General features: G+C 34.7%; 1 protein-coding gene across 10 annotated transcripts; it reads right to left on the reverse strand.

Moving 5' to 3' along the window:
• Positions 153 to 21905, reverse strand: LOC109354317 (lon protease homolog 1, mitochondrial-like). 10 transcript variants are annotated; one of them, XM_019596727.1, is made up of 22 exons: positions 21788 to 21897; positions 21440 to 21715; positions 20126 to 20191; positions 19744 to 19935; positions 19567 to 19632; positions 19389 to 19430; positions 19147 to 19269; positions 17008 to 17106; positions 16688 to 16753; positions 16518 to 16604; positions 16148 to 16187; positions 15587 to 15758; positions 9498 to 9622; positions 8826 to 8956; positions 8632 to 8736; positions 8304 to 8417; positions 7893 to 8060; positions 2463 to 2564; positions 2161 to 2266; positions 2030 to 2124; positions 1111 to 1626; positions 153 to 614 (listed from the first exon to the last, which is right to left on the reverse strand). In XM_019596727.1, the coding sequence occupies exons 2-22, from the start codon at positions 21704 to 21706 to the stop codon at positions 423 to 425; spliced, it is 2874 nt and encodes a 957-aa protein (XP_019452272.1). In that variant the 5' UTR covers positions 21707 to 21715; positions 21788 to 21897; the 3' UTR covers positions 153 to 422. The 10 variants fall into 10 exon arrangements, with proteins under 10 accessions (XP_019452272.1, XP_019452274.1, XP_019452271.1 ...); XM_019596729.1 differs by lacking the exons at positions 2030 to 2124; positions 2161 to 2266; positions 2463 to 2564 and adding exons at positions 7272 to 7348; positions 7400 to 7520; positions 7629 to 7730; XM_019596728.1 differs by lacking the exons at positions 153 to 614; positions 1111 to 1626; positions 2030 to 2124; positions 2161 to 2266; positions 2463 to 2564 and adding exons at positions 5366 to 5827; positions 6324 to 6839; positions 7272 to 7348; positions 7400 to 7520; positions 7629 to 7730 and having other exon boundaries at positions 21788 to 21896.

Below are 25635 nucleotides of genomic sequence, written 5' to 3' on the forward strand. Positions count from 1 at the left end.
TAATTTATTATGCTGCTCGTTTTGTAATTTAGTTTTATCTTAACCTTGTATGTACTTGGTACCCTGTTTTATTGTGAAAAGTGTAAAAAAACAAAAACAAAAAATGGTAAGAAGAATGCAACGACTTTAATTCTCAGTACATATCCAAACGATAATCTGAAAAGTGATTGTGTTTTATTTGCAAATATTAGAATGTTGAGTATGAATACTCTCCCACCTTAGTAAAAACAAAAAAATTAAATAGCATCCCTTCACATATAAATATACATCTTATTACATTTGGATAGAGCACTCTGATAAAGAAAAAGATACTTTGCCTCGAGTTGAATAAAAGCTCCCAAAACCATTGGCACTAAATCAATATATTCAGGCTGGTTCCAAAAGCTCAAGAAAGAATTGAGTTTCATCTCAAGATCCTGCACTTACTTTTCTATATTCTGAGAATGTTCATCACCAAAAGCCAAATCAAAGATCTGTGTGTAGTCATCAACAAAATGAACATCAAGACCTTCCTTCACATTAGGTGCTAGCTCATCAAAATCCCTCCGGTTAGCTGAAGGGAATACAATAGTCTTAACTTGGCTCCTTCTTGCTGCAATGGTTTTCTCCTTAACCTGCAATTTTCACAGCAATGCATTACTGACAGTTTCGGATGCAATGTAATGTGCAAAAACGAATTATAGTGGAGTAGAGGGGTGGCTTTGGGGTGGGCCACCCATGAAAAACCCATTTTCCATCTCTGAAACAAAGATAATAATAACCTCACAAAAATGTTCCATATAATGAAAACAAATGACAAAAGCTTATAATTGGATATTTATGGAAGGGTGGAATGGAATTAAACTAAACGAAGTCACCATGGCAATGGTCGCATCTGTCACGAACAGGGCGAAACAGGAAGGAGTCATCATCATAGTTGAAATATTTTATACGGGAATGAGTGAATGAAATGGAATCCATTCCATCTTTATTTTTTTAACAATCCAAACAATAGAGCCTGGGATCATTCCATCAATTTCAATTAATCCAGACAAGCCTTTTAAGGCCGAAATTTCTACAAATAAAGATTATGAACAACAATATTGCAATAGATGGTATTACTCAACGTACCCCGCCAATGGGAAGAATTTTCCCAGTAAGTGTCACTTCCCCGGTCATTGCTAGATCCTTCTTTACCGGCTTCTTCAAGGCAAGGGACAGCAGTGAAGTGGTCATGGTGCAACCAGCACTGGGTCCGTCCTTTGGTGTAGCCCCTGCAGGAACATGGAGGTGTAACTTTGAATTTGCAAAGAAAGGATTTTCTGGTTCCTTCTCCAGTAGTATTGCTCTGGCAACTGTGTGAGCTATCTGAGTACTTTCTTTCATAACATCTCCTAATTGACCAGTGACATGCAGCGCTCCTTTTCCCTCCCCTTCCTCAACGAGTGTGGTCTCTATATACAGAGTGGAACCACCCATGGAAGTCCAGGCAAGACCCATAACAACTCCGGTAGGCGTCTGATCATAGATGCGGTCAGCATGGAAGACAGGCTTTCCGACATAGTCGTTTAAATTTGGTTTATCAATCAAGACTTTCTCTATTGTCTTTGTTTCAGTTTCCTTATCTTCCTCGCTTTCTTTTGCAACCTGCCAAAATTAAGATCAATATATATAAATTGAGTGAACAAGAAGTTGTTGGGCAACAAAGATTGCTCGGGATTCACGGAAAAAATAAATCATATAGAACAAGATATTGTTTGACCACAGAGAAGATATTAGTTTCCAGATCAAAGTCTCCCTACAAAATCATCATATATTTTTTGGCCAGTTGAAAACGAGTAAACCAAACCACAAAGCTATGCACTTGTCAAAGAAGAGCTGCTACACGCAATGCATGTATACAGGCACCACCGTAACATTGAAGTAATGTTAAGAAGAAGGACTTCGTAAGTTTTCATTAACACATGGCACTTCATAGGTCTATGAACTTCAGAAAATATATTTTGCTTACAGGAGAGAATTGTGATGTGCTTCCAGAGAGTTTAACTACCTCATTATCTGTAGATTGATTGTCAGGACATGGAGATTGCTCAGCTGGGAGATCTATTTGCACCTTGTCATCCTCTTCAGAGGTTTCATCCCTTTCTTCAGGATTACTACTTCCTAACAAGCTTTCTTTTTGAACTGATTCATCAAAATCAACTTTGGCATTCTTAGGTTCAATAGACTGAGCACTAGCAATTGTAGCATCAATTGTCTCCCCTTGCCTCACGAGTTGTAGTGCTATCTGCCATGCCACAAACAGAACGTTTTAAACCACAGGTAATTGAAGCATTCACTAAATTGAAGTTCAATCTCAGAGGTGAACAAATGCTGTCTCACAGAAAAATCGAAGAGAACTGATCAAGAGTGGCTGTCTTTTCAACCATAGACATAGCCCTATCGCAGCAACTAATATTGACCTAAAAAATACTTAAACAGACCTTTCGATAAATTTTCTCTATATGCTTTTGGAGATTCCTGACCCCTGCTTCTCGGCAGTAATTTTCTATTAGGGCAAGAAGAGCAGCATCAGTCATTTCCACCTGAATCAAGTTAGTTTATGTATTAATATTAAATAACTTAAGTCAATCAAAACAAAAAAACAACAAAAGTAGGCATCATTATGCTTGCAATATCACGTGGAATCATGTTATTGATTGGTCCAAATAATATATAAAACTGAAACGTATATAAACTATCACCAGTAATTTCTATTATCAACAAACACATTAATTATAAGTTAAAATTGTCACTTTCAATACAAATGGGATATTCTAATAAAAACTAAAAACAATACTTCAAGTATATTTTTCAATAAGAATATAGTATAAAGTACATTAAATATAAAAGAAAAGATCATTCTAATTATATAAAATAAAATATATAGAAATTAAATATTTAATTGTTTAAAATAAAAACGTGGGTTGATAGACATAAACATACTAGTTTAAATAGATACGTTCATTTCTACATATGATATATTGATTTGCCTTCATATAACTATTTCTTTTAAATATAAATAAGTTGTTTCAGATCTTATCACATCCTAAAGTGGATTAATTTTTTTAAATATTCATTACTATTTTGAATTTTTGATTTAATTATTCATTTTATCATGTATGATTGAAGGACAATCCCACCATTTTAATATCATAATTAATTAAATGTTTTTATAGTGTAACATCTATACACTGTTAATATAAACATTTATATATAGACAGTATATTGTTCAATAATTAATTTGTATTTTTTCAGAGAGTCAATAATAAATGATATAATAATAAGATATAAAAATCATACAATATAATGCATATATTTCCCACTTTTTTATATGGAATGTTGTTATATAGGAGGATAAGATCTTATTTATTATTCTATCTTAATTCATTAAACTTATTAATTGGTGTGGTGATATAGTCTATTGATTAATAAAGCAATAAAACTTATTTAATAACAATCATAACGTATTGATATGAGTGTCTTACAAAATTAATGAATATGATTTGTTAACAATGTTTTAAGCAAGTCTCTACATAGATAGATGATTTGTTAAGAATGTAAAAAAATATTTTATATTGCTATCCTATTCAACTCTAAATATTTTATGCAAACTAAGCAAAACATGTTTTCTTAGTTTTCATACCTGGACTTTTAATTACATAAGCAAGCACTATATAGTATATATATCTCACAAATCAAAATTCCACTAGATGCTGGAGAACATGTTTGAAGCTGAAACAGCATGGACAGTAGAGTAATTTGAAGATTATAAGCCTCCATGGGCTGCAAAGAATGGAGCAAATCTCAATGATTCAAGTGCCATGAGCTTGATCAAAATATTGAGTGAGGGGCCGAAGTGTCCTTGAGAGGGTCTCCAACAATGTCTCCTATGACAGATGCATTGTGAGAGTCTGAACCCTTTAATTTTCATTGGAAAGCAAAGTAACATGGAAACAAGACAACAACAATAACAGTTAATCAATTAATTGTATGGTAAATGTTAATCGATTAACTGGTTAAAAAATTAAGTGGAGCATTCACTGAACAATTATTGTAATTGACACATTTTACATATTTAATGCATGTTGAACTTGTTTTATAACACGTGTTTATTAATTTGTTAGGAGAATTAGTTAGAGTTTGTTTTCCATTTAGTTACTTTTCTATGTTTACAAGACAATGTGTTTCAACTTTCAATATATATGACAGTTATAACCTTCTTTGTAAATCAATCAATTTTGATAAATCAACTGCAATGACTTTTATTTTTGGACCCAGTGATACAGTATGCTCTGAAGTACCAGCCTATACGGCACCAAAACAATGTACAAGAGTAAATTGTACATGGAAAACCGGAACAAAAAGATAAAAGGGTCGTCTCGAAGAGGTAATAATGAGATTATTTAAGTACCTAATGCCTTGTTTGGGAGACTTATTTTGAAGGGGAAGGGAAGGAAGGGGAGAGCTTAAGATGAAATTCTCTTGTTTGGGAGTTTGGTTAGAGAAGGGGTAGGGTTTTGGAGAATTTTTAAAACCCTCCAAAACCCTCATTATACCATTTTTTGGTGTTCCCCCTAATTGGGTTTTTTGGGAGGAAAACAATGTTAAATACATGATTACCCTTACTAATATTTTCTAATTATATTTATGTACATTTGTTGTACATTATATAATACATAACATACTATTAATTTTTTAAAGGAGGGTAAAATAATATTTTGTATTACATTAACCCTCCATCCACCTCCTATCTAAATTTCATACTTCCAAACAAGGGAGGAGCTTACTTGAATTTGCCTTCCTTTTTCTTTCCCTTCCTCCCCCTTTTTACCTTCTCATCTCTCTCCTTTTCTTTCCCTCCTAACTCCCAAACAAAACCTGTGTTTGGACTTAAGAATAGCTTATAAAAATATTGTATGACCTTCAACTAAGTGATAAGGTTTACTTAAATTGTTCATCCAATTGTATATGCAACTAGTTACAAATCTTGATTGGAAATAACTACAATCCATAGAGCACTATTAAAAGAATTATTCTATTAATATGAGTTTTAGTGAAATTATATAAAACATTTCTACCACTGGTTGGATTAAAAAAGAACAATCATGTTGAATCTAGAATGGAGGATACCAATTTATTTTATTTTTTTAATGGTGCTTTTTCTACTTAAATATGTTTTGCGAAGACCAGCTTAATTTATTATGCTGCTCGTTTTGTAATTTAGTTTTATCTTAACCTTGTATGTACTTGGTACCCTGTTTTATTGTGAAAAGTGTAAAAAAACAAAAACAAAAAATGGTAAGAAGAATGCAACGACTTTAATTCTCAGTACATATCCAAACGATAATCTGAAAAGTGATTGTGTTTTATTTGCAAATATTAGAATGTTGAGTATGAATACTCTCCCACCTTAGTAAAAACAAAAAAATTAAATAGCATCCCTTCACATATAAATATACATCTTATTACATTTGGATAGAGCACTCTGATAAAGAAAAAGATACTTTGCCTCGAGTTGAATAAAAGCTCCCAAAACCATTGGCACTAAATCAATATATTCAGGCTGGTTCCAAAAGCTCAAGAAAGAATTGAGTTTCATCTCAAGATCCTGCACTTACTTTTCTATATTCTGAGAATGTTCATCACCAAAAGCCAAATCAAAGATCTGTGTGTAGTCATCAACAAAATGAACATCAAGACCTTCCTTCACATTAGGTGCTAGCTCATCAAAATCCCTCCGGTTAGCTGAAGGGAATACAATAGTCTTAACTTGGCTCCTTCTTGCTGCAATGGTTTTCTCCTTAACCTGCAATTTTCACAGCAATGCATTACTGACAGTTTCGGATGCAATGTAATGTGCAAAAACGAATTATAGTGGAGTAGAGGGGTGGCTTTGGGGTGGGCCACCCATGAAAAACCCATTTTCCATCTCTGAAACAAAGATAATAATAACCTCACAAAAATGTTCCATATAATGAAAACAAATGACAAAAGCTTATAATTGGATATTTATGGAAGGGTGGAATGGAATTAAACTAAACGAAGTCACCATGGCAATGGTCGCATCTGTCACGAACAGGGCGAAACAGGAAGGAGTCATCATCATAGTTGAAATATTTTATACGGGAATGAGTGAATGAAATGGAATCCATTCCATCTTTATTTTTTTAACAATCCAAACAATAGAGCCTGGGATCATTCCATCAATTTCAATTAATCCAGACAAGCCTTTTAAGGCCGAAATTTCTACAAATAAAGATTATGAACAACAATATTGCAATAGATGGTATTACTCAACGTACCCCGCCAATGGGAAGAATTTTCCCAGTAAGTGTCACTTCCCCGGTCATTGCTAGATCCTTCTTTACCGGCTTCTTCAAGGCAAGGGACAGCAGTGAAGTGGTCATGGTGCAACCAGCACTGGGTCCGTCCTTTGGTGTAGCCCCTGCAGGAACATGGAGGTGTAACTTTGAATTTGCAAAGAAAGGATTTTCTGGTTCCTTCTCCAGTAGTATTGCTCTGGCAACTGTGTGAGCTATCTGAGTACTTTCTTTCATAACATCTCCTAATTGACCAGTGACATGCAGCGCTCCTTTTCCCTCCCCTTCCTCAACGAGTGTGGTCTCTATATACAGAGTGGAACCACCCATTGAAGTCCAGGCAAGGCCCATAACAACCCCGGTGGGAGTCTGATCATAGATGCGCTCAGCATGGAAGACAGGCTTTCCAACATAGTCATTTAAATTTGATTTATCAATCAAGACTTTCTCTATTGTCATTGTTTCAGTTTCCTTATCTTCCTCTGTTTCTTTTGCAACCTGCCAAAATTAAGATAAATACATATAAATTGAGCAAATGAGAAGTTGTTTGACCACAAAAGGTTTGCTCTGGATTCACAGAAAAAATAAATCATATCAAACCAAAAGAAGATGGTGTTTGACCACAGAAAAGATATCAGGTTTCAGATCAAAGCCCCTTTACATAAAATCATCATATATTCTTTTTGCCAGTTGAAAACAATTAAACCAAACCACAAACTTGTACAATTGTCAAAGAAGAGCTGTTAAACACAAAATGCACGTAGATAAGCACTACCATAAAATTGAAGTAATATTAAGAAAAGGACTTCGTAAGTTTTCCTTATAACATGGCACTTCATAGATCTCTCTTTACTTGTTCGTTGAACAAACTTCAGAAAATAACTTTTGTTTACGAGAGAATTATGATGTGCTCCCTGAGAGAACAACTACCTCATTATCTGTGGATTGATTGTCAGGACATGGAGATTCCTCAGCTGGTAGATCTAATTGCAACTTGTCATCTTCTTCAGAGGTTCCACCCATTTGTTCAGGATTACTACTCCCTAACAAGTTTTCCTTTTTAATTGCATTTTGACCTGATTCATCAACATCTACTTTGGCATTCTTAGGTTCAATAGACTGAGAACTAGCAATTGTAGCATCAATTGTCTCCCCTTGCCTCACAAGTTGTAGTGCTATCTACCATGCCACAAACAAAACATTTTAGACCACAGGTAATTGAAGCATTTACTAAATTTAAGATCAACTTGCAGTAACTAATATTGACCTAAAAATATTTCAACAGACCTTTCGATAAATTTTCTCTATGTGCTTTTGGAGATTCCGTACCCCTGCTTCTCGGCAGTAATTTTCTATTAGGGCAAGAAGAGCAGCATCGGTCACTTCCACCTAAATCAAGTTAGTTTCTGTATTAATACTAAATAACTAAATTCAATTAAAACAAAAAAGGCAACAAAAGCAGGCATCATTATGCTTGCAATATCCCTACATTAGGACAATCCCTTTCTTTTAAGAAAGGAAGACCGCAGAACAGGTAGAAAAGATAATTACTTGTTCAGGCTTTATTCCACATGCTTCACGTGTACTCTTCTCCAGATAATCTCTTGCAATGTGCATTTTCTCATCAGTAATATACCCAGCAATAGAAACAACCTCCATCCTATCCAATAGAGGATTGGGAATCATCTCCACTACATTTGCAGTACAAACAAAGAGAACCTGCAATGACATTTCGAATGCATGAATCGTCGCTGTCAAAACATTCACAATATCCCACTTTGCCTTCAGGGTACTGAATTAGAACTATACATCATTCAAAAATTGCCCAGCTATCCAAAGAAACAACTATAGACACCCAACTTAAATCCCGTGAACACGGCAGCATACAATTAAAAAAAACATTCACAAATTACTGACTCTTCTATCACCTAAACATTCAGGTTTCAGTATCAAAATAATTACCTTTGATAGATCAATGGGAACATCAAGATAGTGGTCCAGAAAATTAGCATTCTGCTCCGGATCTAGAAGCTCTAACAAAGCACTTGCTGGATCGCCAGCATGTCCTCTGCCCAACTGCCAATCGAATAAAACAAATATGAGTAATAAAATCAACATTTCCATAGAAGACTTACAAGCTTAAAACCATAGTGAAGTTAACATAACATAAAATCCATGCATTATATTTACTAGAGTGAAGGTAATCAAATACTAATGGAGAATTTAACAAGAAATCAGAAACTAACATTACTCGGCAGCAAATAAATTGAACATTCTAGCAATGTCTTACCTTGTCAATTTCATCAATCAAAACAAGAGGGTTGGCTGTTCCCACATTCTTAAGGCATTGTACCATCTTCCCTGGCATAGCACCAATATAGGTTCGACGATGACCCTGTAAGATAAAATATTAATCATACAAAACACTAGTACATATAATGTTATAAAACAAGTAACATTTCAACCTTGGCAAGGAAACAATACCTTGATTTCAGCCACATCAGCTAATCCTCCTACAGAAAATCGAAAGAACTTCCGGTTCAAGGCACGTGCAATTGAACGGCCAATACTTGTTTTGCCCACCCCAGGTGGACCAGAAAGACAGATAATTTTTCCTGCATATATAAGAAATATCAGGAACCATGCCAAGAAACAGATAAGTGAACAAAGACATTAGCTCATCAGCACAAAATAGAAGCTGCAGCCAAAATCTAAAACCTTTTAAACATGAATTGGCACAAAATACATAAAGGGAGAGCAAAAGTCTGGCTCAACCGCTCAATAAAGTCTAAAAAACAGGCCACCATATTTCAAAGCCTAACAGAAACAATCATGTTTGTAATCTTCTAAATTATCCAAATTTCAATATATATATATATATATATATATATATATATATATATATATCAATAAAAATAACTAATAGCATACTCCAAAGCAGGTTTGCCAACATGTCCTTCCATAAATATATAGAACCATGCATCAAAATATATGATGATTTAAGACTACGTAATGACTCGTTTTAAGAAATGTTAAAAATATAGTATTTGATAGAAACTAAACACCTAGATCAATACTTAGCAAAATATTGAGTTCGCAGACAATAAACACCCAGATCAGTCTTTGGGATATATTACAAAGATGAGCAATGCTTACCTTGTGAAGTTCCTCTTAATTTCCCAACAGCTATGAATTCCAATATCCTATCCTTCACATCCGTTAATCCATAATGGTCTTCATCAAGAATCATTTGTGCTCGAGTAACATCAAAGTTCTCATCACTGGATGTGGAAATTAAAGATTACAAAACATAAAACATGATATTCATAAAAGTTTAAAATTAGCATATGAAGACTAGTTAGTAGTATTCAGAAAATTGAAACCCTTAGTTCACCCAAAAGTCTCTGAAAATTATGCATATGCATTTTAGTTGGCAATGTCAAGATTCCATCTCAAAACCAATTGGCGATAGAAGAAGTAGCCCAACAAGTATTTTAACCATGTCTAGGAGAATGAGGCAGACGACGTGGGACTTATTTCCCAACTTATCCCCTCCACAGAAGTCTGCCGGATCAGGCGAAAGGTTACCTTTGACCCATGATTAAAGGACATCTTTTGGCCCATGACAACCGAAAGGAAGTTGGGTTCTCCCTCTAATACTATTAGAATTTGATGATGAGAGGAAGAAGAATCAGTGAAGACGAGGGTGAAGAAGAAGGAAACCCTTCGGTGAGAGAGAGAATGACGAAGGAAGAAAGAGAGAATGAGAGTAAGAGAGAATGAGAGTAAGAGAGAAAGAGAAATCTGTTTTATGTAATGAAAATGTATTGAAATGTTAATATGCAAAGAGTACACGCTCAATATTTATAAAGAGCAAAGAAAAAGAAAAGGAAAATGCATCTGGATAGGCATAGGGGCCAGATACATTAAAAGGGAGATAGTTACAATGCAGTTACATAAAGTAGTTAAAACTGAACTACTAACTGAACTACTCTAATATTCCCCCCTAAATTTGGAGCCATCATGACCACGTTGAGCAGTACACAGATCAGTCACATGAAGCTTATCTCGGAGAAGAATAAATCTGGAGGTAGAGAGAGGTTTAGTGAGAATATATGCAACTTGATGCTCGGAGGAAACATGCTCAACAAGTAACTGCTTGCTAATAACCCTTTCTCGGACCCAAAAAAGATCAAACTCAATATGTTTGGTTCTGGAGTGAAGAACCGGATTTCTGGAAAGTAAGACAGTGCTCATATTATCACAATAGGCAACTGGAACAGAGACTTTGAATTGCAATTCTTGAAGAAGACTTTGGATCCAGATCATCTCACTAGCAGCAAGAGTCAAACTGCGATATTCTGCTTCAGCTCTGGACCGAGCAATCCATTCTTGTTTCTTTGACCACCAGGAAACCAAAAAGGGCCAAGATAAACACATGCCCCAGAAGTAGACTTGCGGTCATCAGGATCGGATGTCTAATCTGCATCACAGTAAATGTAGAGAGAAAGAGGATGATGAGGAGATGCCGATTTTAATAATAGATTATGAGTAATTGTTCCTTGGAGGTACCGTAAAATCCTTTTTAAAGCCTTCCATGTTCCTCTTGAGGTTGTGAAAGAAACTGACACACCTTACTGATACTGTAGGAAATTTATGGTCGAGTAATAGTGACGTATTGTAAGGCCCCAACAAGAGACTGGTACAATTTTTCATCCTCCAAAAAATTGCTCCCATGTCTAGTAAGCTTGCACCATCCAACCATAGGAGTAGGAAGACTCTTCATATTATCCATATGAAATTTTTGTAACAAGTCTTTAATGTATTTGGACTGAGTAAGAAGAAGAGACCCATTCAAAAGTTTTTGAATTTCAATACCCAAAAAATAATCCAAAGCACCAAGATCTTTGAGAGCAAAGGCAAAATTCATCTTTTTAATGAGTTGCTTTATCAAAGCGGAAGACGTTCCAGTGATTATGATGTCATCAACATAGCACAAGACAAACAATTTATGTGTAGCAGTAGTTAAGAGAAAAAGATAGTGATCACATCTGCACTTTCGAAAACCAAAGGATAAGAGAGTTCCTGCTAGTTTATCAAACCAGGCCCTGGGAGCTTGTTTGAGACCATAGATAGCCTTGTTCAACTTGCAGACTAAGGTGTTGTCTGAGGACTTGAACCCCTTTGGTTGTTGCATGTAAACTACCTCCTCAAGAACTCCATTAAGAAAAGCATTATCGACATCAATTTGTTGAACATCCCATCCATATGTAAGAGCTAAGGTTAACACAACCCTTACAGAGACTGGTCTTACAACGGGAGAGAATGTCTCATTGTAGTCAAAACCAGGTTTTTGATTAAAACCCCTTAGCAACCAACTGTGCTTTTATTTATTAATGGTGCCGTCAAGATTTTCTTTTACCTTGAAGAACACCCATTTGCACACAATAGCTTCTCTATTCTCAGGTAAAGGAACCAAACTCCAAGTATCATTTTTCATCAAAGCATCAAATTCTGCTTCCATAGCATTTCTCCACTCAGGAAGTGACAAGGCAATCTTTGCTGTTTTGGGTTCAACATAGGCAATAAGAGCACTAGGAAAAGATATAGTCCTAGAGTGAACAGTTTTTGACCGTGTAAGCATTGGGTGAGTATTAAGAGGCAACACCTAACTAGGACTAGTAACCAACAAAGGTGGAGACACACACGGGGATGAGGATGAACTGAGAGACTGGTGAGAGGGAGTAGTAGAGGATGTAACAAGTTGGAAAGTAGTGGCTGAAGTAGAGGAAAGAGGTAAGGTATTTAGAGACGAGGGTTGAGACACCACTGAGAGAGGGATACACACACTACTACTAGGTTGGCAGTCGGATGTGGAATGGGAGAAACAGTGAAAGGAAATTTGCCCTCGTTGAAAATAACATCACGAGAAACATGCATTCTACCCTTAGAAGCAAGACATTTATACCCTTTGTGATGTGAAGAATACCCTAGAAAAGTACACTCTTCAAACCTATATTGCAGCTTATGTTTTGTATAAGGTCTTAAACAAGGAAAATAGGCACAACCAATTTTTTTTAGGAATGTGTAGTCAAGAGGGGATTTGTAAAGACAAGTATAAGGAACTTCACCCTTGATAGACTGACTGGGAATTCTATTTATGAGATAAATAGGGGTGTCAAAAGCATACTCCCAATACTGTAAAGGAAGAGAATATTGGGCAAGCAAAGTCAACTTCATTTCTACAATATGCCTATGTTTCCTTTCGACCACTCCATTTTGATGATGAGTGTGAGGACAAATAATTCTATGATGAATACCAAGAGTTTTCAAAAGGGAGGAAAACGGACGAAACTCCCCACCCCAATCAGTCTGGAGAGACTTTAAGACTCCCTTAAACTGAACTTCAATCATAGTGTGGAATTGCTTAAAAATACTAAGAGCTTCAGACTTTTGCTTGAGAAGAAAAACCAAGTGTATCTAGTGCAAGAATCAACAATGGACGTATAGTATTTGAACTTCGAAACAGATGCAACCGGAGAAGGTCCCCAAAGATCTATAAACACCAACTCAAAAGGAGTGGAATAAACCGTGTGAAGGTCTTGAAGGTAAACGATGTGATTTACCTAAAGCACAAGCACTACAAAAAACAGTATTGTCTTTATTTATGAGGGGAAGTTTACAGTATTTCAAAATAGACTGCACAACTTCTTTATTTGGATAACCTAACCGAGAATGCCATAACAAATACAAAGTATCATCCCTAGAGTTTGTACATGTAGGAGAAACAGAAAAATTACAACACGACTGAACATTAGAACTATTACTGCTAGAAACTAAGGATGACAGCGAGACAGGTAGCCGAAGATCGATGAAGACATATAACCCTTCAGGACCGAGAGTGCCCTCTAGAAGTAAGGTACCACCAACCTGAGATTTAACACAATAATAATGAGAATGAAATTCAAAATACACAGAGTTGTCCTTGGCAAATTGACTAACACTAACATGGTTCTTAGTTATAGAAGGAACCAGAAGTAAATTTTTAAGAGTAAGAACATGTGAGGGGTTGTGAGGTGATTGAAACTCTATCATACCAATACCTGTAATAGGTGCACTAGAACAATTACCCATAAAAATGTTGTCAGATCCGGATAGGCCAATAGAGTGCATCAAATTTGACGAATCAGCAGTAATGTGATGTGTGGCTCTAGAATCAGGATATCACAATTGAGAATTATAAGCTTGTGGGTCCATACCAACCGAATGATGGAGAGGGCTAGGCTACCCTTGTGCAGGATGAAAAGAGTCACAGTGAGACGGAGCAGGTGGCATAGGAACCAGCCCTAAAACAGAGGGTTGAAGATACCCCAGATGTAACACGGGAAGGACATTATTTCCATAGAGTCGTGAAGTGTGTTGCTGAAAATGAGAGGGAACATTATTTCCATATGCAGGACGCACAACCTGAGTCGGGGATGCATACTGAGCATACTGAACCGGAGAAGCAGGAACCTGTGACTGCATTACCAAATCAAATCGGTACCAGCATTGCAAGGCCTCATGACCAGGTTTGTTACACAGTTGGCAACGAACAGTACTTCAGCCACGTCTAGAACGATAGCCCCTGCCACGTCCAGAATAATTGCCACGTCCTCTCCCTGTATGCGGTGCCCCAGATTGGTACTTGGTAACAGTATACTGATATCCAACATGAGTATCTGACACCACGTGTGAAGGAAAACCAGTTGCTGTCTGATAGTGTTGATTCTGAAATTGTTGATGTCCAGCTTTAGAGAATTGATGCTTGAGAGAGGAACTAACAACGTTAGCTGAGAATACCTCATTAGCAGGAGGATGAATCCTCTCCAAATAGGTCTCGTGAGCCATTAAAAGAGACTCAAGTTGAATAAAAGAGCAAGATTCAGTTCTATTATTGATCGTAGTAACGAAAGATTCATATTCGGAAGGAAGACCTTCAAGAACTAAACGAACCTGTTCACGGCCAGAAATAACCTCACCAACCATAGCAAGAGAGTGGATTAAGGCCTTTATGCGAGATATGAACTCAGTAACACTCTGAGTGCCTTTCTTAATTGTGCGAAGTTCAGAGAGAAGAAGTTGGCTTCGAGCACGAATTAAGGAATCAAAGAACGTATGAACTTCATCCCAAATCTGCCACACATGCTTGAGCCCTAGCACTCGAAATTGAACGGATTCAGAAAGGGACTGAAGCAACCATGAGACCAGGTGCTGGTCTTGTTCTTCCCATTGCAGAAAAGCTGGATTCAATCGTTGAAGATCACGATCTTCTTCTGAGAGAAAACGAAGCGGAATCTGCGGATTCACCACAAATTGTTCAAGCCGATGTGAAGCTAGGACGGCTTCTACCTGTTGTTTCCAGATGAAATAATTTTTCTCCGAAAGTTTTGTTGAAACATTGTGAGAGAAAGTAACCATCGTCGGAGGAACCACCATCGAAGGTCGAGGAGAGAGAGAAGGTGACGTCGGCGGAAAAGAATCCATTGATCTTCAGGATCTAGAAGCTCTAGATACCATATTAGAATTTTGATGATGAGAGGAAGAAGAATCAGTGAAGACGATGGTGAAGAAGAAGGAAACCCTTCGGTGAGAGAGAGAGAATGACGAAGGAAGAAAGAGAGAGGATGAGAGTAAGAGAGAAAGAGAAATCTGTTTTATGTATTGAAAATGTATTGAAATGTTAATATGCAAAGAGTACACGCTCAATATTTATAAAGAGCAGAGAAAAAGAAAAGGAAAATGTTTATGGACAGGCATAGGGGCTAGATACATTAAAAGGGAGATAGTCACAATGCAGTTACATAAAGTAGTTAAAACTGAACTACTAATTGAACTACTCTAATAGATACCATGTTAATGTTCCATTCAAAAGAAGAGTAGCCCACCATGTACAAGGAGAACGAGACAGACAACGTGAGACTTACTTCAAAAAACAGACACCTCCTAAGGGCCTTTCCTAAAACCCAGTACCACATGAATGGTAATGTTGGTGTCAATTTCAAGTATTCATTGAAATCTTAAATGAACTCAAATTAATCTCGCCAACAGTAATGAGAATGAAGTTTTTATTGTAAGTAACATCTATGTGGGTTGTGTAGAAAGAAGAGAACAGTTCAAAAGGAAGATAAGAAATCCTTAAGAATTAAATTAAAAAGTTAAGACAATAATACAAAGAGATATGAAGAAAAAACTAAGGCAGTAACCTGTATTCTCCCCAAGGCAGAGCAGTCAACCAGTCCAAGTAGTTACGGGTAACACTGAATTCACTAGAACTAGCCTCCAACAGCTGCAGTTTAGTGAGCTCTTCATCTATAACTTGTAAAACATGAGGCGGACATTTCTCCCTCTTTGGTTCAATTCTTTCTCTGAATTTACCTGAAATGTAAAAGTAATGTAATGATAGCGACAAATTTCACCGGAAAATACCCCAACCAACATATCACTTCGTGAACTAATGGATGGAAGCTATATCAGGTGACAATAAACACAAACCACAGGATACATAGAAAACGTATGATATAAAGAACATTTATATGCTCACTATATAGTCAAAATATTTGAAGAATGCATATATAGAAACATAAAGAGAAAAAGATGAAAACAACCAGATAGGTAAACATTTTTTAGTAATTTGGCATTCGCAGACTTCAATCACATGGTTGTAGGTTCTACAACGACCTTTCCTACATGCATGCACATTAGATCAATCCTTCGGGAAATGAGTTATAAAAAGAAATGTACGACTATCGTAGATTAGAACCAACCAGTGAGAGCTGTTTTGTCATCGGTCTCCAGTCCCAATTCCTGCAAATAGAAATTAAATTTAAGGCCAACTAGAATAATAGAAATTTCAGAAAAGTATGACATACATATAATTGCACTGATGTTAGGATAAAGGAAATGACACCAGCAAGATCAAAGACCTAGGTCGAAACCTAAAGTTTCTACACCACGGGATAAAGCCCACTAAAAAGATATGGATAACTAATAATGTAACAGATATGTCCAATCTCTGATGTGATGAAATGTAATGAACCAATTTCTGATGTGGAAAGTCTAGTTGATATGAGAAAAATACAAACATGTCTAGGATTCAAGGAACACGGATGTAACCATATCATGAAGGCTTTGTACCTTCTTTATGGCCTTAAGCTGCTCATTTAACAAGTAACGGCGCTGCTCACCACTTATTTTTTCTTCAATTGCTTTTGCAATTGATTCCTGCAAGAATCAACATAAGCTTCAAAACATGATGAAAAATTGGATGCAACCAAGGCAAACTAAGAAGAAAAGGACATTATTACCTGAATCTTGCTGACTTCCATCTCTTTCTTTACCAACTCCAACGTAAGTTTTAATCGATTATACACCTGTTCGATAAATAACAAATAACGCCTCCAAACATAAAAAATCCTGTGTTCCTTATGTTCATCTCTTTATATGTTTGACAGGGATGAGATACTTCTTTCTATGTTAATTCAAGAATAACAAAGAACGTCAAATTTCCAAAAAAGTATAGCCAAGGAAATTGAAACTTATTACAGATAAAAATGGAAAGTATAGTCTGCACAGTGTACTACATTCAGTCAGAGCTTCTCATTGTTAACAACCAAAATGTACTCACATCTAGCTCTTCAAGGACTTGTTGGCATTGCAATTTGTTTGCTCCAGATATTGCAGCTCCAAAATCTGCAAGCCTTGGATAGGTAAAATCACCAATGTGCTGCACAATTTGAAGAAAAGAGAGTCAACGTGATATGATGAGTATAGCAAGGATCTGCAACTCAATACTACAACATTTAAACAAGCATCACATTACTTCGGTACTTCTAACTGCATCATTCATTGTCTTCTAATTTGAAGTTGAAGCAACCAAAAAACACAGGTCAGGCACTTATATGTTAATGTTTTGAGAAACTATTTTTATGTGGGAATAATAATAATAATAATAATAATAATAATAATAATAATAATAAATAATAATAATAATAATAATAATAAGGCTAAATACTCTTTTATTCATTTATCTCAATTTTAGGTTTCAATTTGTCCCTTTAACAAAAAAGATGTTGATTTATTCCTTCATTTTTTAATATTATCAATTTTAACCTTCTATCAAAACAATGTTGGATTTTTATCGGAATATATCAATTTTTAACAATATGGACAAAATATTATCAATTGAATATTTTCTGCAACTTTTCTTTGTCTCTCACGTATCTTCATCTTCATCAGTTTCATAATTTATCCATCTTTATCATCCTAATGACAAGACTACTACAAACTCCGATGAAAAATTGACGATCATTTGGTATATTTCAATGAAAATTTTAGAATGTTATGACAAACATTAAAAGGATAGAGGACTAAATTTACACTTTTTTGTTAGAGGACCAAATTGAATCCTAAAAATAAGATGAAGGGCCAAAAGAGTATTTAGCCCTAATAATAATACATGATTCATTTAATTTCTGTGTAAAATAACAATTGAATCAAGTTAGTAGCTTCTAGCTTGTTAAACAGAATAATAGTTTCGTCATCCTGCAATTTTTTATACAGAAAATTTGCTTCACAAACAGAGGTAAAATCACAGTATCAGAGACAGGCTGGCCAACCCTAATAATTGTTATATAGTGATGAATATGAACTACAAACAAAAATAATAAGAACAAACCAAGGAAATACAACTAGCACGAAATTAACTAATTGGTTGTTATAGTCCAACCCAACAAGCTGCCAAAATGTAATTAAATTTAGACTAACATATTTCAGGTCTTTTAAATGTTACTGATGATCCTAAACTGAAGGAAATATATTAATTACATGACACACTTTAAGTTTCCGAGAAAACAAAGTTAAGGGCTAATAAATATTATAAAACCCCATTCATACTGCAAGGATGACTAACAAATCCATATCACCAATATACTAACTATGTGTATGACTGATCCTTGTTTAACACACAACAAATGAAAATTTTGTGGAAAACATGCACCTTTGAGTTCAAAATACTGTGATACTTTATAGGCCTATGAGCACCACTATGTCATAGAGAACATTGAAGGACACCAGAATGCAGGTATGCACAGTGATTGAATTTCAAGTTCGGAGTAAATTATGTTCTCACATAAACTTAAATAACATTCAAAATATAAAAAACAGAAGAATGAAAAGCGTGGTGTTTTGAGTAGAAAAAACCTCAGGAATCCATTAATCCAACTGGGAATTATCCCAAGAGAGAACTGCAAGACACTTGTTCAAAATACAGCCTAAAACTTCATAAAACTTGTTATCACTTACCAAGATATCTATAACATGGCCCTTGGAAGTTAGAAAAAATTACTTACCCATTCTTTCCCTAACATTTTCTGTTCCTCATTAGTCCTTTTATATTTCTTCTTTCTCCCTCAGTCCCTCTACGAACCCACAAACAGTAGATCTATAACAGAGATTGACATTAACTATTTTTCAGATTTGATCACGATGCGTGACAATAGAATGAAAAGGTTTAACCTATGGAAATATGTTAGGGCAAGAAACATTTATAGAGCCAATTCATCGGAGAGCTTGTTGCAATACAAAGAAAATATTCATTTAATACAGTATTTTAAAACTCACAAACTACAAATTAAGGGAGGAGTACCGTCTTCCAAGAGTTTTATCAAACCAATGCAAACAAACCAAGGCATGTGAACAAATGACAGTTCCAACCCCCACCCAGTTTTCCAAGTTCCAATAACCTCAAATAAAGAAGGGTTCAAACCTTAGTGTAGGTCTGAACATGATCTCTCCAAAGGGAACTTGTTTTAAGAACATCCCTTAGGGTTGAGATAACCTCCAAAAATGTGGCCTTTATAATGTCATCATCTTTGTTAAAAGCTTTATCCTGCAGCACCAAGTAAAACCCCATCAGAGAGTTAAAAAAGTACCTCAGAATAATAAAGCAAAAGAAATATTTCACTCTAATTAAAATCTAATCCGAGAAAACAATAGATAAAAAAATACCTTAAGATGATCAACTTGTACAGTAAGTGGATCCTCACTAACCTGTAGAAAAGATACAAGTTTTCAGTGTTTAAGACAAGCTAATAACCATCACAATACTTTAGCCACAAATATGAAGATAATGGCATAAAAATATAATCAAACACTAGTTCTTATTCTTCACATGTTCAATACTAACCATCTCTGCTATGCGTAGACGCCGATGACCAATCAGGATCACCTGATCCCCATGGATGCTTGAAATCTGGTATTGAATAGGGGGAGTGGTAACAAAATGTGAGGTACTTATTAAAGCTAAACAAGTTATCTATTGAAGGTATAAAGCAAGTAATGAGTTGCACTAAAAATCACATACCTGAGCAAGAGTCCCAACTTCATGAAGGCGGTTAAACAACTCTTTTCCTTTTAAATCATATACATTTTTATCTGTGTCAGAGCCAGTTACTACACTAGGATCAGACCCTGGCTCATCCTTAAGGAGGAAAGCACCAGCATAAGGGGCTTGTCGTTCTCGACTTTCCTGCAAAGCTGCCAACAACTTGGGATCCTGGATGCATAGTAAAATACTCATTAGAAATCATACTTTGAAGTTAAACATTACATTTAACCAATTCATTGACACATACAAACATGCACAGACCAAAGATTACAGTTCTGATATGCTTAAGCCAGAAGCATGTAATGAATAAAGATTAAAGAAATAGATTTAACTCATTATTCTTCACAACCTACAATACCTTAACATAGATTGGCATGTAAAATCCAGGGAAAAGTGGTCTGTGTGGCAATGGTAACGCCAAAACCTGTTTCAAAGTAAAGGAAAAAACACCAACATTAAGAATACTTATGATATAAGCAATCAAGAAAGATAGTCATAAAGCGGCACTGAAAGGAGATACCAGTCATAAACCCCGATCATTTATTTTAGAAAGTGTATATATAAAAATAAATAACAAACACAAGATAATTGGTATGCACTAGTCCTTGCTTCATTTCCATGATGAAGGAACAGCATAATACATTCCAAGACACCAATAAATGCTGCAGCAGATACTAGACACAAAGTAGGATAACAAGTCCAAAATTTCCTTCAGGCTACGCGTAAAATCCTCTCCAAACTATATCTCAGGTTAATTAAAAAAATTGAAAGAAAATCAGTCTCCAAGAACAGCCAACATTTCCAACAAAATCACATCAAAGCAATGGGGGGAAAGGGCAAACACCAATAGGATTTGAACATCTTATCTGAAGCAGAAACACTCTATTTGGAGAGATTCTTGCATACTCCGAGATTACTACACTCGATACAATAAACACATAACATTTGGACTGTATAGCCATACAAGCTGTAAGATTAAGAACCTATTTTTTAAGGATTCTCAAAAAAGTGATTTCCCAAAAATGTTTGGTCAGAACGTAAAACAAACAGGTTCTAAATTTCAGCTTCTTTAAAAAAAAAGGGTTTCAGTAAAGCCCAACCAAACAAGCTTATAAACATTACAATTCAGAAGTGATTTTTTAATAAATAAAATAACATTCTTTTAAGAAGAAAGAGAATAAAGGCTTTAAGTGAAACCCAACCAAACAAGCTTATAAACATCACAATTCACAAGTGTGATAAAAATGTGTGCTATTAAGGAACAAAAAAAAACTTAACAAATGGGCTCTAATTTGAAATTTAGTTGTCAAATCTATCATTGGAATTTGAAAGTATTACTATTAGTGGACATTGCAATTTCTTCTCCATCAGGGCCAGTTAAAAATAAATATATACCCTATACTCCTATACAGATGTTTAAGTTCAGACAAAGGTGAACACATAGTTGTGGCAACATTTCACAGATTGGATCACGAACAAAGAACATAAATTTTCACTTGCAACACAATTATTAATTTTGGACCTAAATTACAATTTCCTTGCCCTATTTTTTCAATCCACCAAATATTTTCTAGAACTCATAAGTAGCATTTCGAAAGAAAAAATAAATAAACATTAGAATTGTTGAATACAACTAATGTAAACAAGTAATCAAGTAAAATCAGAAACTAACAGTAAGATAATCTTCGGGCCTGGGATTCGTGGACACAATGGCAGAAGAAGCCTTTGTTTGAGACTCATCAGCACCGGAGGCTAACTCAACCACTTTAGCTTCGGCGTCAGCTCCGTCACCGGAACCGGAACAGAAAAACAACCTTCCTCCCCGGAGAGAACCGAGCACTCTATGCAACGGCGAGAAATAAACGGATGCAGGTCGGAGGGGCGGAACCACCGTCTTGGGAAGACGGTGGACGGAGGAGGATAAAATGTGCTTCAACATTTTTTTATGGGAATGAGATGATGAATAAGAAATGGTTCATAAAGTAAAAAGTGATTATTATAATGGAATGTGGCTTTTGATTATAAGTTGCTCCAAAACACTGCCGTGGAATTGGATCGGTGGTGGTTCTGGATGGGGACGGTGGAGAAGTGTTTTCGTGTACACGGATTTGTTAAAGCCCTTCAAAAACCCTCGTGTGTTTTGTTTTACCAAACTCGCCTTTTGTTTTCATGTAAAAGTACTATTTTGTCCCCCGGCTTGTGTAAATTTTGCCTTGTTGGTACAAATAAGTTTTCTTGGTAAATGAATGTATGAACTAATGAACTAATCCTTTTAAAATATATCATTACTCATCTAATAAATATTACTTCTAATAATCAAATTCTTAATAAAATGGATTTTTGAGAACTAAACTAACTCAACAAATAAGTTATCCTAAGGGATCAACTTTGTTTAGATTTAATTATTTTTTACTTTGATCTCGTGTGTATAATTTTGTTTAGATTACTAATCCAGGCGTGTGCCTCTGAGAAATAAAAATTGAAATATAAGATAAATTATAGCATTGAATAAATAATAAATTTGAGATATAAGATGAATTAATATGGAATAATAGTATTTTTTGATACAATGAAAAGAAAAGGCAACAAAAAAACATTTATGCATATGAGCAAGATCCATTTATAGGATAGAAAGGGCTTCCGTAGGCGATGAATTCCAAAATTTAATATTCTGAGGATGACCAAGACTAGGTTTAGACATGAAGTCCGCCAACATATTTCCTTCTCTTAAGATATGTTTAATATGAACAACTCAATTTCTTTTAAGCGAGCCACTAATGTTGTGAAGAACTCGAGATAGTTATTCTAAGCGAACATACACCTTCTGAGAAATGATGTGGACTACCTCTAGACATGCACCTTTTGAGAATGGAAGATCTAATATCAAATTTTCTAGAAAAACCTAATAACCAAATGTATGATTCACTACGAAGGACACCACCCCCTCCAATAGTTTGATCTCTCAGATTGCAGCTGCCATTAACATTAATTTTAACCCTACCATTTTTCGGCCGACACCAATGAATTGAAGGCATAGTAACATCATATGTATAAGTGTCAATAGAACACCAAATCATGATGCACAATCCTAACGACATAAGGCATGTCCCAAATAGTCGTTCCGAAAATTGAGTTGTTGCGCCACCTCCAAGCCCACCAGACCCCCGCTAAAAAGAGACACCCCTAACTATGTCTAGCATTAGTCTCTAGCTAAGACAAAAAGGGTTGGCTCCCCCGAAAAAATTTTCCATGAAAACCCAAACGATGCAATAACTATGATGAATTAGCACACCCCAGAAGTTATGAAAGAGATCCTCAATCACATTAACTGGAAAAGTGGAAGGAAAATTGAAACTTGGAGGAATACTTTAATTTACTTAAAGTACGGAACGAATAAATAAAATTGATTCTAAAAAATACTTTTAATAATAATTGATAAGTGATTGATATACTTCTTGATGTCAGTTTTCTTATCTAAATTTTTAAATTTTGAAAAGTAATAATCATTTTTTTTAATAATTTAAACATTTAATATATAGTTTTAAATATCACATGCCACACTTAACTTTCCTGCATTCTGAATCATGAAGCAAGAGCACTAAAATTTTGGGTTTTTTTTTTCTTTTAGAAAGCAATCCATGATATATATGTTTCTTATAGCGAATGAAAAATTATTTTTCAATATTCTCCAACAACGTTTAATCGATCTAATATAATTTCTAACTATCTATTAGTGTAGCTCCTATGAGGTGAATTAGAATAGATTTTCTTTAACTTTGTAATTCCTTCATCACGGCCCAACAATACCTGAATATGAATTAGGTCATAAGAAAGTACTATAAAAAAGTAAACAAACACAACGACTTAGGGTTGTCGTACAAAATTTTGAAAGGAAAATTGGTATTCAAATATTGCGTGCTCTACTTGCTAGGGATAAAAATGGAACATAAATTCCATGATTAAGAGTTAGGTTTGGGAATCCTCTTGGTTTCTACTTTTCTCTCAAGAAACATACTTAACATGATTCCATGAAAGATTGTCGTCTTCAATAAGAAAACATATTGACATTTCGAGTCATAAAAGGGAAAACTTGCAAATTATAATTTTGGCAAAAAAAAATTAATCGTTTTTCTTACTTTACTCATTTATCTTTGTCTTATTTAATTGTTTTAATTATTTTTTTGTCGCACCTTAATAAATCTCACCAATATTATGTTTACACTCTTAATTAGTCCCAATGTACGTACCTTAGTTTTTACATAATGTTGTTATAATGTTCTATTTAGATTGATTGGAATTGGTCTAACATAACATTCATCCACACAAACACAAAAAAAATGGTAGCTAAATAAAGAACCGAAGTGTAAAACTGTTAACTTAACAGACTAAAGTAACACTATTCACTATAATCCAAATAAGTTAGTATATACTAAATTAGCATTTCTACCACACAAAAAAACTAAATTAGCATTATATAGAAACTGGACCGTTGATCAGTTTGAGCTACTTTTTAATCCAGTTATTAGGAGTGAGCAAGACTCAATTGGTACGGCTCGATTATACAACTCAATTATGATCGAACTCAAATAGGGTCATGTCTCATCGTGTCTAGGGCCGGGTAAGGACCAAACATGTCTCATTCCAACCTGTCTCATGGTCATTCATTCATTATGTTTGTATGTGTCTATTCATTATGTTTATATGTGTCTTTGTTCAAATTTGTACACAATAATGTCACATTTTTGGTCGAAAGTATAATTAATTTTCTAATTTTTTTCATTATATTTACATAATTAAAAATATATATAGATATGTCATTTTATATGTGAAATTACACATTTCTAATAATAAATAATATTGAGAAAGTTTTATCTGAAATGAGTATGCATTATATTTAATAGGATCTAGAATCGGATTCAGGTTTAAAGATTGACTCAGTCTATATTTAGGGTGTGTTAACTTTAGGTCTAGGGTTGAATCCGGATTCAAAAAATAGTACAACCAACAATTAGGGTCAGTAAGGACAAGCCTTACCCGACCCATACTCACCTCTATTAATTATGCACCAAAAATAGTATGGATCAATTTGAGTATAAAATTAGCAACTTGCTTGGATTGACTCATTCATTTCAATCAATTTAAAAATAACATTAAATGAGTATTTTTTTAAGATAAAAAATGAGGTTCTATTCAACTTATTTATAATTATGTTTATTGTTATTATAGTTGTTATTTGTTAGTTTATGTTGGAACAAATTTGTTATTTAAGTTTAAATTTTATTTTCGCATAATTGTTATGCTTAAAGCTTAAAACTGTGTTGTTAGTTGACTTTTCAACAACTTATTTGTCACAATATCGTGTAGTAAAACTTTTTTATTACTTGTTTAATCATATACTTAAAAAAGAATTATACTTTTGAAAGAATTACTAAATGGTATCATGTTGTGAATTTATTAAATTTTTAATATGAACTAACTCCACTTATTCAAGAATAGTTGTATATGTTGATTAAGTGTATTGAAAGAGGGCTTTTATATTTTTAATAATATTGAAGAAAAAATAGAAAAAACAATGAATATTTATCTCTTTAGTTAATATATTATATTTTTCTAGTTTTGCAACATATTTCTATTCATTAGAGTAGTATTATTCAAAGAAAATCTAGAGTAGTCATTTTCAATCATCCAACAAAAATCATTTACTTTCTATGCATCTTTTGCATTCAAAGGGGATTGTCGAAAAAAGCAAGCACACGAATTTATTTCGGATTCAATTGGATGTTTGAATGATAAAGATGGAGAGGAAAGAGGAAGAGATGGAGAAGAGTTGCAGAAGAGTCGTGAGAGATTTTGGTGACTGAAATTCAT

Source organism: Lupinus angustifolius, chromosome LG08 (genome assembly GCF_001865875.1).
Source record: "Lupinus angustifolius cultivar Tanjil chromosome LG08, LupAngTanjil_v1.0, whole genome shotgun sequence".
Lineage (NCBI taxonomy): Eukaryota > Viridiplantae > Streptophyta > Magnoliopsida > Fabales > Fabaceae > Lupinus > Lupinus angustifolius.